The 15,980-nt window shown below is 44.1% G+C and overlaps 3 protein-coding genes across 3 annotated transcripts; 1 reads left to right on the top strand and 2 right to left on the bottom strand.

Moving 5' to 3' along the window:
* Positions 1 to 2,988: 2,988 nt before the first annotated feature.
* On the bottom strand, positions 2,989 to 4,624 carry T069G_11583 (uncharacterized protein; the record flags this gene model as incomplete). The annotated part of the gene is made up of 2 exons (XM_056178788.1): positions 2,989 to 4,113; positions 4,163 to 4,624. The coding sequence occupies 2 exons, from the start codon at positions 4,622 to 4,624 to the stop codon at positions 2,989 to 2,991; spliced, it is 1,587 nt and encodes a 528-aa protein (XP_056023662.1).
* A 4,184-nt stretch (positions 4,625 to 8,808) lies between these two features.
* Positions 8,809 to 10,179, top strand: T069G_11582 (ABC transporter domain-containing protein; the record flags this gene model as incomplete). Its single annotated transcript, XM_056178787.1, has 6 exons — positions 8,809 to 8,904; positions 9,204 to 9,460; positions 9,511 to 9,671; positions 9,725 to 9,755; positions 9,813 to 9,977; positions 10,026 to 10,179. The coding sequence occupies 6 exons, from the start codon at positions 8,809 to 8,811 to the stop codon at positions 10,177 to 10,179; spliced, it is 864 nt and encodes a 287-aa protein (XP_056023661.1).
* A 2,408-nt stretch (positions 10,180 to 12,587) lies between these two features.
* Positions 12,588 to 12,935, bottom strand: T069G_11581 (uncharacterized protein; the record flags this gene model as incomplete). Its single annotated transcript, XM_056178786.1, has 1 exon — positions 12,588 to 12,935. The coding sequence occupies one exon, from the start codon at positions 12,933 to 12,935 to the stop codon at positions 12,588 to 12,590; it is 348 nt and encodes a 115-aa protein (XP_056023660.1).
* Positions 12,936 to 15,980: the final 3,045 nt, after the last annotated feature.

The raw sequence follows: 15,980 nt of genomic DNA, 5'->3' as shown, positions 1-15,980 counted from the left end.
ACAATCATTCTCATTCGATGGGAGCCCTCTAGGTTTTCGCAAGTGGGTTGCGTACAGCCAAGAACATCTTGGCGATAATTAACTCGGAAAAAGGCGGACGCGAGTTGAATGCTATTATGAATATTTGGAGATTACTGTATAGCAATCAACCATGATGCATGAACTTGGTAGCAATTAGATAATTTATGGAATCTAAAAATAAAATTCCCTCTAAACACGTATCCATAAGTCGTTCCTATCGTACGGCGAGAATTGCGACGACATCCAAAACGCCCAAATCCGTTATGTGCAAGAGTCTTCCAGCCGCACTGGGTAATGGTGGCGGTTGTGATTGCGCAGTGGGAACGTTTTAGCCTTGGCGCCAGTGGAGGTGAAGATGGTAACATTTGAGAGCTAGAAATTACGTACTCCACAAGCAAGTGAGCCACCCATTGCTGCCTCAGGTACAAATTTCGCCACGGCATAATATACTTCCGGTTTCATCATTGTTTCAGGAGCTTGTACTGCGTCAAGTACCACGTGCGTAACGGTTTACTTTAACACTGTAATGTACATGTCCGTGCGTAAAATTACAAAGGACTTTGTGTTTTAACAGGACGGCTATTTCGCTCCTAACTGTAAGGTTAAGTTAGGTTAGTCTTTCTCGCGCTGTCAGGCTCTTTGCGCTCTGAAATTGTAGAAAAAGCTGGTTGTTTGGGATCAGGAGATGGATGATGCTGTAAAAGTATTGACGAAATGGAATACATTACATAATGCTCGTAATTTAAGTATAAATTAAATTAAAAATTAAATATTCTCTATTATTAAACCTGATTAAAAATGTAACCGCAAAGCCAATACGGGGTAGAGCGACGATGCATTTAGCGTTACATGAGTAGTTACGAGATATCTGTGACTCGCTGCTGTCGCACTGTATGCACGGATCCTGTTATTAGGGGCTGGGGACGGGTTTGAAGTCTTAGTAATCGGAGGCCTGCGTTAGCGTCCCCCTAGTACTGATCGCGTATAACTTGGGCGCGCCATCCCTCAGCTCTTACACAATCCATTATTCGCTCTTGCCTTTTATCTTTTCACATCGAACAACAACCGACTTGGCGCATCTGCGTAGAGTGCTTTGCTGTGCTTGCTCACGCTCACGGCCACACACGACCAGCGTGGCGACCGGCACCAGGCTACAGGATCTACTTGTCGTCTACGGTCGACAAAAGACCTGGGTGTCGGCTTCAAGGCATACTGGAAGATCGTGGTGGTAGGCGTGGCTGAGTAGGCGCATGAAAGTACTCTACGACTGAAGTAGCCTCGCCGGTTTTCTTTTTATCTTTACTTTTGCTTTAAGATAGCGCTCACATTCTCAAGGGTCAAGGCTGCTCATGCTATTGCATATAAGCCGGGGCGGGTGGGATCCTAAGCTATATCTTAGGGGTCTTTCTTTTGTTTCCTTCTGTCAGTATAGTGCTAATATTACTTACTACGTGGTATTTACTAGATAGCCGCTGTTTTTGTCGATAACATGCCCGATTCCCCTTGTTCCCCAGCTACCTCAATAGGATCAACAGCTGCAACGAACCTGAATACGCAGACAGACGACGAGAAGAGTGTCTTCGGGCCGTCATTTCATGACATCCAACCGACATGGACGCCCAGAGTTGACAAAACACGAATACCAGCGCGTGCTTGCTGGAACCCTGACCATAATATGGATAATATTTTATTAGATATACATTGGTCTAAGCAGCATGCATTCCTCAGACTCTCCATACCCCTACGTCTCAGAACCGCGCCTAATACTTCTCGATGTGTTCGCACGAGTGCCTATATCTTTCTTTATCCCGAACGGATAGACCAGCTCTTATTTACTGTACAGCCTGATGATAAACCCTTTTATGGCTCTACCAGAGCCTTTACCTTTCACTTTAATAGGCCACCTGCACTTATCCTCCCTAAATCATATGTTAGTTGTCCAAAAGATACGGAAGATACAATTTTGCTTCTTCGTAGCCTCGTTCAGCAACCATGCCTCACTATCTACGCAAATCTTCCAAACACAACTCTCCGCAAACAGTGGTTGCAGGAACTCTGCGAAGGCATCACAAAACATCAATTCAGAACCATCTCGTCACGCGCAAAGTGGAAGACTCTATATGCGAGCCATAGTAGTGAAGCGGAGATTATTGAGGGAGACAGATATGTTCTGGATCGGGATGGTACTGCTGCTTCAGAGCTTGTTGAGGGACGCAGTCTGCCTCAATCTGCTTTGAATCGGGATCATGCTGCTGTTTCAGAACTCCCAGCCTATCAAGAGATAGCGCCCAGCATTCCTACAAGTACTGGTAAGTAAAAACATGATTTGAATATGCTTACTTAGGTTCTAATCACTTGTTTAGCCAAGAGAAAAAGGCCATGCGATGAGAGCTCAGCAGTTGGACAGACTGTTCAGAATGTGGAAGCGAAGCTTGCTACTCATGAGCGCAGGCTGGAGGAGATGCATGCCGCCCACGAACGCAGGCTGGAGGAGATGCATGCCGCCCACGAACGCAGGCTGGAGGAGATGCATGCCGCCCACGAACGTAGGCTTGAGGAGATGTATGCTGATCGCGAACGCAAGCTACGAGCGAGGTTAAATACTCATATGCGTGAGATTGAAAATTTAGGGGACAGTTTGGAGGAGAGGGTCGGCACAAGCATAGCGGAAGGTATGGATGGTGTACAGGATCGTGTGATGGATACAATTACCTCAATGCCTATACAAGTTACTTTAACTTTCCCTACTCATCCAGTCTATTGAAATAGAAGATACTGTTTATGTAACAATACTGCTGGCAACTTACGTGAATTTATCGTTGATAACTCAGACTCTGCAGACAACGACTCCTGTCACATCCTAGAAGCGTCCGAATCAAGTGATTGTTCCACCTCTAGCAGAGACAGAGCGCGGGAGATCTTTGCCAGAAGCTTCTAGGATAGAGAAAAGAGTAAGTTGTGTTATATTTATGGAAGTTTAGCCACTGGCCTACCGTATTTGTCAACCAACTCTTCAAACTCGTTAATATACCGGCTGTAGTCATCTCTATTCTTCCTCACAATAATAGCCGAGTCACGCCGCCATAAAGCCGACAAGATACCACTGATCTTATCAACATTAGCTGCGCTGACAGTGAAGCTGTCATAGATATAACTGTCCACTATGGGATACAAGGTCCTTGATCCGGTATTCACCGTATGCCAAAACCATACACTTTTCGAAGTCCAGCCTTCGTTTATAGTAGCTGTCAGAGAAACATCATGCTCCATCTTCATCTTACTTTCTTCCTGTATAAACTGATGCATAAATTCTTGTCGAACTGCGGTGAAGTTGGTGAGATTATCCCCTGTGAGCCCGTCTATCAGATCACATCCCGAGAGCCAATGAGGTACTCTAATCATCTCGACGGGTAAAGCAGATATCCATTCAAGATCAAGGAGACAAGTTATATTCCAATCATCATCAACGAATATATTGCTCCGAGTTAAGTCTGTGTATTGTAAGAAGTACGGTCCGTTCCGTCGTTCCTTCTTAATGAAATTGTGCGAAATAGCTCGAAGACTGGCTCTTGCAGCCATATGGCTGTAGCATTCATCATCATCATATGCAGCATTGGGATTACTGATAAATGCGTTGTCATGAAGCTGGTAAATATCAGCTACAAAGTCCTCCGTAGAGTGATATACTTGGTTGCTCTGAATTGTTCTTTCTGCATCCTCATTCTCAAGAGATATAATCGAAGAAGTCAAGGGCCGGTTTGTCAATGTAATAACGCCGCTCTCGAGAAATCGGAATGACCCAATGCAAGCCTGGGGAATGTGAGCAAGAGAGAGGATGATCTGAGAAATACTTCGAAATAGGTTCCTCTTGCGCAATGGGTCGTTGCGAAAACTATTCCAGGTCCGTGATAGCATCTGGCCTACATCAGGGCCAATATACTCGAGTAGCATATACGATATTGGAAAATCGATGTCGGCCGCGGGATGGGGAGTATAGCGCGAGAGCATCGGACGCTGAAAAAGGCTGTAGAGATAGCGACGTATTGCATGAGGGTATCGAACATACCAAGGCCGTTGCGTCTCGTGAGTATACTATCTGGCTTAGCATAGGCTATCTTGAAAGCCATAGAGTAAAACTTACATAGCGGCCATCAGCAAAGCCAAACCCGTAGAGGTATGGAATGCGAATGTTAGGGCACTTCTCTTGCATCCAAACATAGGCTCCTACCTCACAGCCCATCTTTTCATTAACAGTCCCTGCATATTGAGCTTCTGCAAGTTTCTGCGGCATAGGACAACGAAACATAAAACTTTGATATGTATGACTGTACTTGACGTGTATGGGTATGCAGAAGTTGAAAGTGCCGTACATTGATTTTTCTATTGGCGCAATAGTGACCTCCTCGTTGTGTAGCTGGAGATGGTGTCTAATAAGAGCCTCAATCTGGTCCTGATGTTGGTAAAGTCGCTTGACAAAGGCATTCATTGCCTTGTCTTGCGCCCAACGCTTAACGTAGTCTTCCTCTGAGTCCCGTGCCTCATCGACGGTGACGGGGCTGGTACCGCGACACTCCAGACCCTTCAGCGGCGCCGCTGCGGACATGTTATAGCAGTTGAAAGCAAGCACGTCTTGCACACAGAGCAAGTCGGTAGCTCAATGTATTGGCGCGGTCTTAGCAAATATATTGCTCAGGGATAACACTATGTGGTGACCAATAGCAGAAAGGAGTGAAGCCTGGTCAAAATAGAACGTTTATCCGAGGAGACGCGCAAGAGGCGTGTTTGGTAGAGCAATGCGACTAGAGCTAGAATTGCATATCAGTGGGAAGGGCCCCGGGTTATGCATCATAATGCATTATAAATATGCTCTTACCAAAGCGTCTAAAATAACAGGGTCAGTGCACTTGCCGTTCTCACTCTGCTCGGTAGATATCTGCGTACCTTATCTAAGCACCAAGTACTTTCAATGCAGGGCAGAGGGAGATACCGTGCACGGGCAACGCGTTTTGTAGCGCAAATTTGTGAAGAACTTGATGAAAATAGCGGAATAATACATGCGCGTGGATGAGGGAGAACGAAGGTACAAACAGGCGGCGGAGAGATTTACAAGACACACTTAACTTTCAGCATATACGAAATGCCTGTTTCATGCGACAGAGTGCCTTGATCTTTCTGTTGGTCGCGTCCGCAAACAGGGATCATAAGGGGAGATCCACTAAGCTCATGCGATTAGCATTCAGGGGCTTATGCGATTTGTCAAGTTTTCTGCGCCCTCTTACCAGGCTCATGCGACTAAGTGTCTCTTAAAAAGTTAACTCTGCAAACCTCGATTTCATGCACTTTGCATAGCCATGCCTTTCAGACCAAGTTTATTTAAGTCGATTTAGATACATTGTATGTAATAATCGAGAGGAAAATTATTCGACTTGTTCCTATTTCCTGACTGCCTGGCCATATTACCCACAACCTTACATAGCATTTCACGCATATCTTCCTTCGATACATCATAACGGACGAAATCGTTCGATTTAAATTGCTCATGCCAAATGGCAGGATTACCGCCGTGGCGTTGAAACTTTTGTACCTCGTCATTTATATTGAATTTGGTAGATTTGGTAGGAGTAGGGGGCCAGTATTTGTCTAACGAGTTAATAAAATGATGATACTTTGCAGGGCTCGTGCTTACCGAGTCCGAATTTCTTTGGTAGAATCACATAGCCTTCACCGAGGCCAACCGCGATTGATATAATGAAGAAATCTACTTCCACAGCTATAGTGCTCATTTTTACCAATTAGTGGAAGCAGAATAATTTCCAATGAGAAAGAATTTATATAGAAAATATCTCCACCACTACTTGTCTAGTGTTCAAGTTCGCTTCAATTTGTTTTAAGCTTGAGGATTGCTCCCCTCATATAGCAATGCCTAGAACAATCCCTTGCAGAATGCTACTAACGCAATCAGTCCACTTCTACACTAAAGGCAGCCAGCCGATGTTATATGTCAGATGCGTCAGATCTTTTCTTTTTATCGCTACCCTTCTCCCAGAGTGCATTAAAAGCACCTCAATCGGTGGTTCTCGATTGTTGATGATAGCATAAAAGACTTGAGTGCGCCCGCAGGGAAACGCGAACGATCTCTCTGGCAACAGAATAGACTGTGGCCCTTGCCAACACGAGGTTGTCATTTCCGGTTTTTACTTGTTATCCCGTCTATGTGAAGTAATATTGCCAGGTAACCAGAAGCGGGTCGTATTAACCTTGCTTCTTGGTGCCGTACTCATACTAAGACACGCGGAATCCTCCTGGTTCACTCCCGGAACCACTCACAAATTGCCACGCCACTACAATGTTTAGCCGTTAGTGGATTGCTACACACCACCTAACCAGAGGTTTCTTGCATTAACTTTACCAGGACGAGCAAGACAAGTGGATGACCAGGACGAAGGGTGGTCTAGATCGTTTTGTTCTTGCCCCCCGTGCATTGTCCAAATCATCGCGAAAAGTGCCCAGAGTAAGATTGGCGATCAAATGAACTTATTATCTGGGCTGAGATGCATTGCCACCCAACTCACACCCGCCTACGGAGTAGACGGACCGTATATGGTGACTGTACAAGGTATGGGAGGGGGAAAAAGAATATATATTGAGGGTGTTGTTATCTTGACAGAAGATGTACCAGTCGATGGATCTGGCTATTTTCCAAAGCATCTCGCTATATCCAGCACCAAAGGTACCATGTTGCCCCCGCAATATATAGCCTCCAAAAACATGCGATACATTATCACCGGAGATACGTCGAGCGCGAAAACCTTATCAGACTGAAAGATCGGTTTCAAAGGGTCGCTATTGATCCCGTATCTTTGAAGTTCCGTTAATAAATGGTCGACATCATAATCCGACGGAGGTGGAGAAGTGTGGTCAGAAATTGTCAACCAAGGTCCTAGGAAGTCAGCGAAAGGACAGAACTGCTCAAACTTGGCGCCTTACTCCAGGACATTGGTAGAATCAATTGTCCCCGTGTTTGACCTACTGCAACGCATGCAAAAAGTGTATAATATGAGAATTGTACTTCAGCCATGGCCGAAATTTCAGGAGATATCGACAGATGAGTTATCTTAAGCACTATTTGCTGAGTGACCTGGTTGGGAGGGTGTCCTATTATATAGCTAAACTCACACAATTATCACACCGCCAAGTGAGAGACATAGCAACTAATGTGCGGCAACACTTTGCTGCTAAACTTATGTCTCCATGGGGAATATGCGTGACGCTACTGCAAAGATAGGTATATTAGTTACGGACAATGAAGTACCATGTTCGCCGAAATCTTACTTGTCAAATATGACCAGTTTATATTAGCCTACTTAAGGATAAGTTGATAACCCATCTTTCCATCAGGCCGTGCAAACCCTGTCTTAGGCCAGTCCTCCCTCGTACCCAGTGAGAGGGTAGAGGTGTACTAGTCTAGACTGTCACAAGTGCAAGACGTAGTAATTCTTCGCCGAGCCTCGCTGTTCTTACAAATAGAGCATTCAGTGGTTGCCTAAGAGGAAGTTTCCGAAGTGAGAGAAAATTTGACTTAGTAGATGCTGGGCTGCAGTGGATAGTGGCCTTGGAAATTTAACAACTGCAAATGCTTCAGCTACAATTTTTCTCACTCTCTTTATCATCCACTCAGCTCAATATTACTATGGATTCTGACTCCGTGCCCCTGGTACTCATTGCCATTGTGATTCCATGTTTCATTTTTGAGAAACATCCACCAGCAAATACAATTTTGGATTCTCGAGCTTGCCTGCTTATATTTATCTCTCTGACGCATTTATTCCAAACGATTATTTTGATTCAGCCTACCGATGGATGGATCTTATACGAACGCATAATCACTGGACATTTATCATTCACTTTAATCTACTTAGCCTTAGCTAGCGGTCGCAATACGCAAAGAATTTGGCTCGATCTACTTGTTTGGTCTATATCTCTCCTATATATCAACCCCCCAAAAATCACAGAGCCTATTTATGGCATCAACCTCGAGATTGTATTGGTCTTAGGCCGCGGCTTTGTCACCGCAATCTTGATAACCGACGTTTACTTTTCTCGGGCCGGAGTAGGCGAGAAAGAATCCCAACCAAAAGTAGCTGAGTCTACTGATCATGAAGAGATTTCGTTATACGATATCGTTTCTGTAATAAGAAATAGCTTGTTTTCATCCATATCGTTTACTAACATAAGTTTAGACATTTTACCCGTACCTATGGCCAAGAAGTCGACTATTACAAGCCCATGCAGTTCTTTCTTGCTTGTGTAGCATATCGTCGAGCGCCGTTCAACTGCGTCTTCCCGTCATAAGCTGCCATATACTCAACGATATCAGTCAATTTCAGGTCCCGACGAAAGCAATAATTGAAATCAGCACTCTTGCAGTGTTAAACAGAGTCTGTAAATTTATTCACAAAAGCTTCTGGGATGTATATGAAACACAGTTGTGTGATACAGTTGAAGAAGACGGCTTCTCTAAAGTATTTACCCTATCTGGGGATTATTTTGACTCAAATGGCACAGAAGATATCCTTTGGACATTAGCGGGAGTCTGTGACATATTACACCATCTCAAACGGTTTATCTTCATCATAATGCCTGCGGTAACGGACCTCACGTTAGCGGTTGGCTATTTCTCAACAGCCTTTGGTCCCTATATGGGTGTGGTGATTGGGTATACCGCGTTCATCTACTGCTATATTCGAAAAAGCTTTCCTTTGATTGCACTCACCATATCCGAGAATCATGCGACTAGAAACGCGATTGTCCATCAACGGAACACGATTCATGGATGGGCTGATGTGCTTCAATACGGCCAAGTCAAGCGCGAGATTGGGCAATGTAAGATTGCTGCTAATGAAAAGAGTCGGCTGAAAAACGCAAGAACCATTACTTCTGATATAGCAGATTCCTTATCACGTTCTGTACTTGACATATCACATGGACTATGCCAACTTTTAGTTGCTTATCGCATAAAGCAAGGACAAGCAAACGTCGTCGAATTTGCAACCATGTATACGCATTGGAACATACTGACAAGCTCAATTCATTCATTTGCTCAATTAGCTACGGAGAGAACCATTGCTTTTCCGAGAGCGGAAAAATTTGTCTCTCTTGTCAGAACAAAACCAACTATACAGGATGACCCCATGGCAAAACCCCTCAGCGATTGCAAAGGCAAAGTCGAATTTCGCAGTGTACGATTCAGTTATGATAAGAAGACCAATATTCTCGAAGATCTGAACTTGGATGTCGAGCCGGGTGCAACAATTGCTGTTGTTGGCCTCAGTGGTCAAGGAAAGTCAACCTTGCTTAAGCTTCTGACACGGATTTATAACCCAAACAGCGGTAACATATACATCGATGATATAGAAATCCAGTCAATAACTCTTGAAAGGTAAATGTGCTGGAGTTTCTTTTCCCAAACAGTCACTGACATTCACATAGCCTTCGTCAAAATATTTGTATTGTTCCGCAGACTGTCAGCATATTTGATGGCTCTATTATGTCAAATATCAAGTATGCACGAGAATCTGGCAGTGATGAAGAGGCAATGGATGCGTGCAAAGCCGCTGGCATACACGATGACATAATGAAGAACTCTGAAGGTGCTCCTTTTGATACTATCACATCTCAACTTCTCATGGCTTACCTTTAGTAGGATATGGAACAATCGTCGGTAAAAATGGAATGTATGAGACCTTATCATATTGTGAATGAAAGACCGACTTGCTGATAGTGTATTGTAGCAAACTATCAGGAGGTCAAGAGCAACGTATTGGCATTGCAAGAGCGCTCTTTAAGAACGCAAAGATTTTGCTGATGGATGAACCTACGAGTGCCTTGGACTTAGTGACTGAGAACATCATCAGAGATAGCTTGAAAACTGCTAAAGTTACAAAGTTCATCGTCACGTTAGTGATCATATTCCCCCTGTACTCTCATTCGCTAACAATTGGCAGACATAGGCTTACAATGGCCCGAGATGCAACTCGCATTCTAGTTTTGCAGGATGGAAAGTTTGTCGAAAGTGGTACTCACGACGAGTTGGTGAAGAAACAAGGCATGTACAATAGCCTTTGGTCAGCTCACACCGACAGTCAAAGTTCTACCTAGCCAGCCAAAAAGTGAATTTGTTTCATAGCAAACTGAAAAAGGATGGAGATTCACTAAGATGACCTCCCCTGTGTTTCTCTCTTGTCTTTACTCTCATTGCCATTTAGGTTCTCATTAATTTCATGGTTTTCGTCTCTACAGCTGTCTTCTTTGCCGTCTTTATCCCTAGCCTCATTCATTTCATTCCCATCATCACCGTGTCCGATGCTGAAGAAGTTGCTATCAGCATATACAACTCGGCGTCTATTGGCGCTTCTGTTTGGCGATACCACAGGGCTTGAAGGTTCCTGGCTCTTGACTTGTTAACACAAGGGTATGTGAATGCATGACTTGCGATGGCCTCACTTGATCACCCATATTACCAGGCAGCCCAGAGTTTTCTCTTTGCAGTTGTGCTGATTCTCGGTGGATTTGCGTAATTGTCAGATTCAACTGTAACGGATTCTTGGGACTCTTTCCCCCCTTTCCGATCAAATCTATTGACGCAACGTAGGAGTACGAGTATGCGTAGCACGGATCATGTATGCCTACTAGAGTGGTAACCTTGATCACACACTCGCCAAGCATCCTTTGACCTGTTGGCCGGACCGAAATTGGATTGACTATCAGAAGATTATGGCCCAGAGCATTCTAGAGGTACATCAAGTGGACACCGCTGTTTGACTAAGTTAACGATACGTCACCTTCTGACGCGCTGATATTAATTGGACTTGCGTGGCATTTTGTGAGTGGTTGCGGGTGTGAGAGCTGAAAGCATTCCATTTCTTATTCAGGCTAGGCAGCATGGACTGAGAAGTGGTAAAATGCCCCGCATCTGGTTACCTGAGCTTGGCAGTACCAGGGGATTTTCATCTCCCGTTTACGCGAATACGATCCGCGAAGTATGTCCTCGATAGGGGAAATTACAAAGAAAGCTAGAGCCGGAAGCTATGCTGCCAATGTTACCAATGTTACCAATGTTACCAATGTTACCAATGTTACCAATGTTACCAATGTTACCAATGTTACCAATGTTACCGATATTGCCGTAATGCTTATATTAAAGAAATGATAACTTGTTTATGCCTTTTGGCAAAAAAGTAGTATATAATGTTTTGAAGCTTCCACTTGGTCCCTAATCTACCAATGATCAAATATTACTCAAACAGCTCTCAACTACCACCGTTATGTCTTTTGCATCTTCCGTTTGTTCTTCTCCCGAGGTATGATTGACGATTTTAATACCAGAGCTTGGAATTAATAAATAAGTTTAGGTCAAATTCTCATGCGACTTCTCATACGACCATAATCCTGCATTTGAGGCTACATATCGGCACATTGGCTTATGGCAGGAAGGATTAGGGGGCGTAAAAATAACGGCGGTGGAACGTAACGGCAAGAATACATATTTCCGAATATGTCCAAGGCTCGCTGACAAGGAGATAATTTGTGTGCTTCGTTTGGTGAGATATTTGAATGAGCTATGAATAGTACAGACTTGACGGCAAGAATTTAGCACATATAACGGAAGGATTCCGATCACAATTTTACTACTTCAATTGGACATTCTGAATGCTTCTTTTACTACTAGGGGCGTGTAACTTAATTTAGTTCTGTTGGTCTGAGGTGTATGTAGGAACTTTTGTTTACGACTTTACGGCCGCATAAGCTGCATGAGCCGCTTGAAAGTGATATATCTCATGAGCTCGGAAGGCGCGGGAGGATTTACAAATCGCGTGAGCCCAGAGGGCGCAGAACGACTAACAAACCTGGTAGACCCGCATGAGCCTAACTAGTTCATGTGTCTGATAAACCTAGTAGACCGCGGGAACTTTTGGAAGTGTGATCTATTCCCAAGTCGCATGAGCCAAACTAGTCATGTGTCTTATAAACCTAGTAGACCGCGGGATTTTTTGGAAGTGTGATCCGCTCCGAAGTCGCATGAGCCTGACTAGTCATGCGGGAACTTTTGAAAGTGTACTGTAATCCATTCCCTAGTCGCATGAGCCAAACTAGTCATGTGTCTTATAAACCTAGTAGACCGCGGGATTTTTTGGAAGTGTGATCCGTCTTGTGACCCTAGTGCTCTTGTTATTGGCTTTTGCAGCGTCTCCTCATGCCGCATTGCATGAGCCAGTCGATTATGAAGCAACCCCTCAATTTTGTAAGCACACAAAGTGATTTTCAGTTGCATGGGTCTCCTGTAGCGGACTTCAGAGTTCGCTGCCTCCGGAACGAGTAATGGAATTATCTTATTGAGATACAAGGGGTTAGAGACTGAAAACAAGGTTCGCTTGGAGTAGGTGTCTTGTCTAGAAGACAAAGCATGTGTATATTCGGACTGCTTACAGTAGATGTTTTCCCGCGGCCTGAAATGTCTTGCTGCTACTACTCTTCATCAGTGCTCTTTTGCTTCTCTTCCCTGGCCTTTAGGGCCTTTCTAGCTTTCCTGCGGTTTGCTGCGGCGTCCCCTGATTGAACCATGAGTGGCAAATCTGGTCCAGGTATTGCAACCCCTGTTCAACAATACCACTGGGTATTCCCGAAGAGCGAATGTTACTCTCAAAGTCCCCTTCGCTTTCCCCCTCTATATCCATTTCCATTTCCATGTCTTCCTCTTTCTTGGCCTTTCTAGCCTTCCTGCGGTTTGCTGCTGAGTCCCCTGATCGAACCATGAGTTGGATATCTGGTCCAGGTATTGTAACCCCTTCTTCTATAATACCACTGGATATTCCCGAAGATCGGTCGCCGCTCTCATTTGGCGTGTTGTGTGCCATTAGGAACGTCTGATTTAGAAAATTATTTCGTAATGAAGATTTCCAGTAGTCAGTGGCATAGTAGACGATTATAATAACAGAAGTAATCGAAATCTCTTGGAATCTATTATCTATCCGCTGACTGCATCTTTTAAATAACATCAAGACGGACATACGGAATCTACGTACATTTCGTTTGAGTTAATGGAATTAGTGGCGTTGCATAGCGGACTGTGTGTATCATCGTATATTTCTGCAATCCTACCCTGGCGAAATGCAAGAGAGGTCCAATGACCATTTGCCAAGTGGCTTGGGTTTGCTGGCTGACCTTCTGCCTTCTTCCTGGCATTCAGCCTATGATGGCTCCACTTGAGTCCAAGCACAAGGGCAGAAACTGGGTGTGAGGCATTTTTGGTAAAATCTCATGCTCAATAATGTGTATTCTTTTCTCTCGAGTCCATACGGAATGTACCCTTGATAGCGAGGTTCAGTAGGGTAAACGCCAACTTTGTTAGGTAGTAGGAGTTGGATCCATACCTGCAGGGGGCAGTACGCTGTTTAATCGACACTAGGAAGTTGTATTGAATCCTCTCGTGCGGTTTTCTATCCATAACCTAGAATATAAACGTTGCTAGCGTCGCCGATATTGCCAAAGTTGCCATTTTTCTTATTGTGATACATTTACCAAAATGAGTATACTCAGATGCAAGGAACTTTACGATTCGATTACCCGGGGCAAGAAAATACCACTTGATCTTTGGGCAAGGTTGCCAGACCATCTTGCCGTTGCATTCCATACCTTTGAGTATCGCTGGGGAAAGAAGCGAGAGAAGGCAAGTAAGGAAACAGACAGCAGATGGAATCGTTGCAGGCAACGAAAGGCACATAACAATTATGCAAGCGTCCTTCAAGAAGTCCCTCATTTTTTCCTCATCTTCATCTTTATTGTTTCACCACGGAGCTGCAATGCATCGTTAGCTGAAACATTTATCAACCAATTTAAAAGCATGCCGCCCATAGCACTGGATTTTAATATCCAGAGGAACATAAAATCCGCTGCCGCAACCAAGGGGGTAGATGAAATATTAGATTTTAAGAAGTGGTTTGCATTGATATTCCAAAGTTAGCTTCTCCCCCCAAATGTCTTGCACAAGCTAAATATCCAGAAATAGAACCATCGGTCGCCAACAAAATGCATCTAACATATAGATTCGCTGAGATTGCTGGCTTGCAAAGTACCCTTGGTAACACACTATTCCGCTATGTCCAGGCATCTTCAAAAAGGCAGGAAGAGGTGGCTATATGTAACATGCACAAGGTGACAAGGTGTGCTCTAACTTGTTTACCCTCTGGATATCGAGATGACATAACGCTCCAATTGGACGTTGGCAATGCTCACCAACTGGCGGAGAAGTTATTTCCAGCGGAATTTCGGAAGACTGCGAACACAAATTGGCGGAGCTCAAACAGTGAGAACTCAAACAGTGAGACTGAAATATTTTTCACTCAGGCCCAGATAAGCGAGGCAGAGTCGATTTTCTCGCCAACGATTTGGTGTGCGTTGAAAGCCAGTAGGCTTGGCACGTGGGAGAGTTTTGTGTTTGATGGGACCAGAACGAAGTGTATTTCACTGAAATTGAATCGGAAGAACACAAATGATGGAGTGCTTTATCTATGTCTAGCAAGCAGCTGGGCATGCCAATTGCAGGATCTATATCTTGTAGAAGCCTTCGAGTATATAGCCCAATAACAAAGCTATTCTACCAAGTCATCATCCAGTAAGAATTGCCCCCAGGCAATTCGGATACTTATTCCCTTAGGAACTATTTGCGTGAAATTGCCGCTGTGAGACCAAATAGGTTGATCGGGTCCAACATTTGAGAAAAACTCAACCAGTTTGCAGTTGTAAAAGTGAATCTTTTGTTCTTTGTTGAGATCCGCCGCGATGTATAGTAGCGAGCCCCTTTGAACTTCTTGAAAGGCATCCTTAGAGACTTGCAGACTTGTAGAGAGCTGTGCCTTAAAGTATGAATCTTAGCATCCTTATTTCACCATTATCCCGTTGCTCTTACCAAGTCCATAGTAGCGCCTCTCCTTTTATTTAAATATGTCTATTTTTTATATTGTGTGATGAGTGGTTAGGCAGGATTGCCCTGTGCTATTTAGTACTGCGTTTTATAGACAAAACCAAAAGGAGGCAGCGAGACCATATGACCAACAAAAATTTCATCAGCCGCATGTAAAAATGCTTACCAATTATGTTATCGCGTGTCTTCTTGTGGTTCGCGCCCACAATTTGCTCCTGATAATAAGAATAGCATTACATTCAGAATGCATGCGCAGCCTAACTTCGAGAATTCTTTTGCAGTGATGCAGCGAGCTGCGGGGTGGCCTCATTTTGCTCGCTACCAATCATGTTCCAATGCGCCTCAAAATAGCCAGGGTTTCTCCGACGTAAGCCACAAATTTTTACTTTACGAGTATGCCTCAACTCGTGCTTAAAAGCAAACCAGCCCAACAGCCCAACAAGCTGTACCCAGGCCCGATAACCTGATCTCTGTGGAATAAAAGCCTAACACTGGCACTAACTCTGGCTGGATACCGTAGTATCCATCAGTTGCCACGTCGCATCAAGTATTTGCGCCTAAATCTCGATATATTAATCCCATCGAACTAAATTATTTCTGCAGATGCAAACCAAAAGAATGGCATCTGATTCGCAACAGATCGAGACATCGCCGACTAGCGTCGGAAGGCAAAAGATAAACTTATTGCTCGGTAAATTACCTCAAAACGAAGATTGGCCTAAGACACGCAACGAAATTTACGCTATACGTGAGCGGCTTATAAATACTCATATATCACGTACAATGAGCTGGAACGACATCTTCATGGAATATGAACGACATTTAGAGAGATTAGTGGATAGTGGGTTGGAAAATGACACTCGCTTCTTTATGATTATTATTATAGCAACTGGTACAGTTGCTATTGAATCAGCACCCAGACTCCATACGAGCGAGCACAATGAGCTAAAACAGGTTGTATATAGTGGAATAAGACGCT

Source organism: Trichoderma breve (genome assembly GCF_028502605.1).
Source record: "Trichoderma breve strain T069 chromosome 7 map unlocalized scaffold00008, whole genome shotgun sequence".
NCBI classification, from domain to species: Eukaryota; Fungi; Ascomycota; class Sordariomycetes; order Hypocreales; family Hypocreaceae; genus Trichoderma; species Trichoderma breve.
Note: the sequence above shows the minus strand (reverse complement) of the source record. Positions and strands in the feature narration are given on the sequence as shown.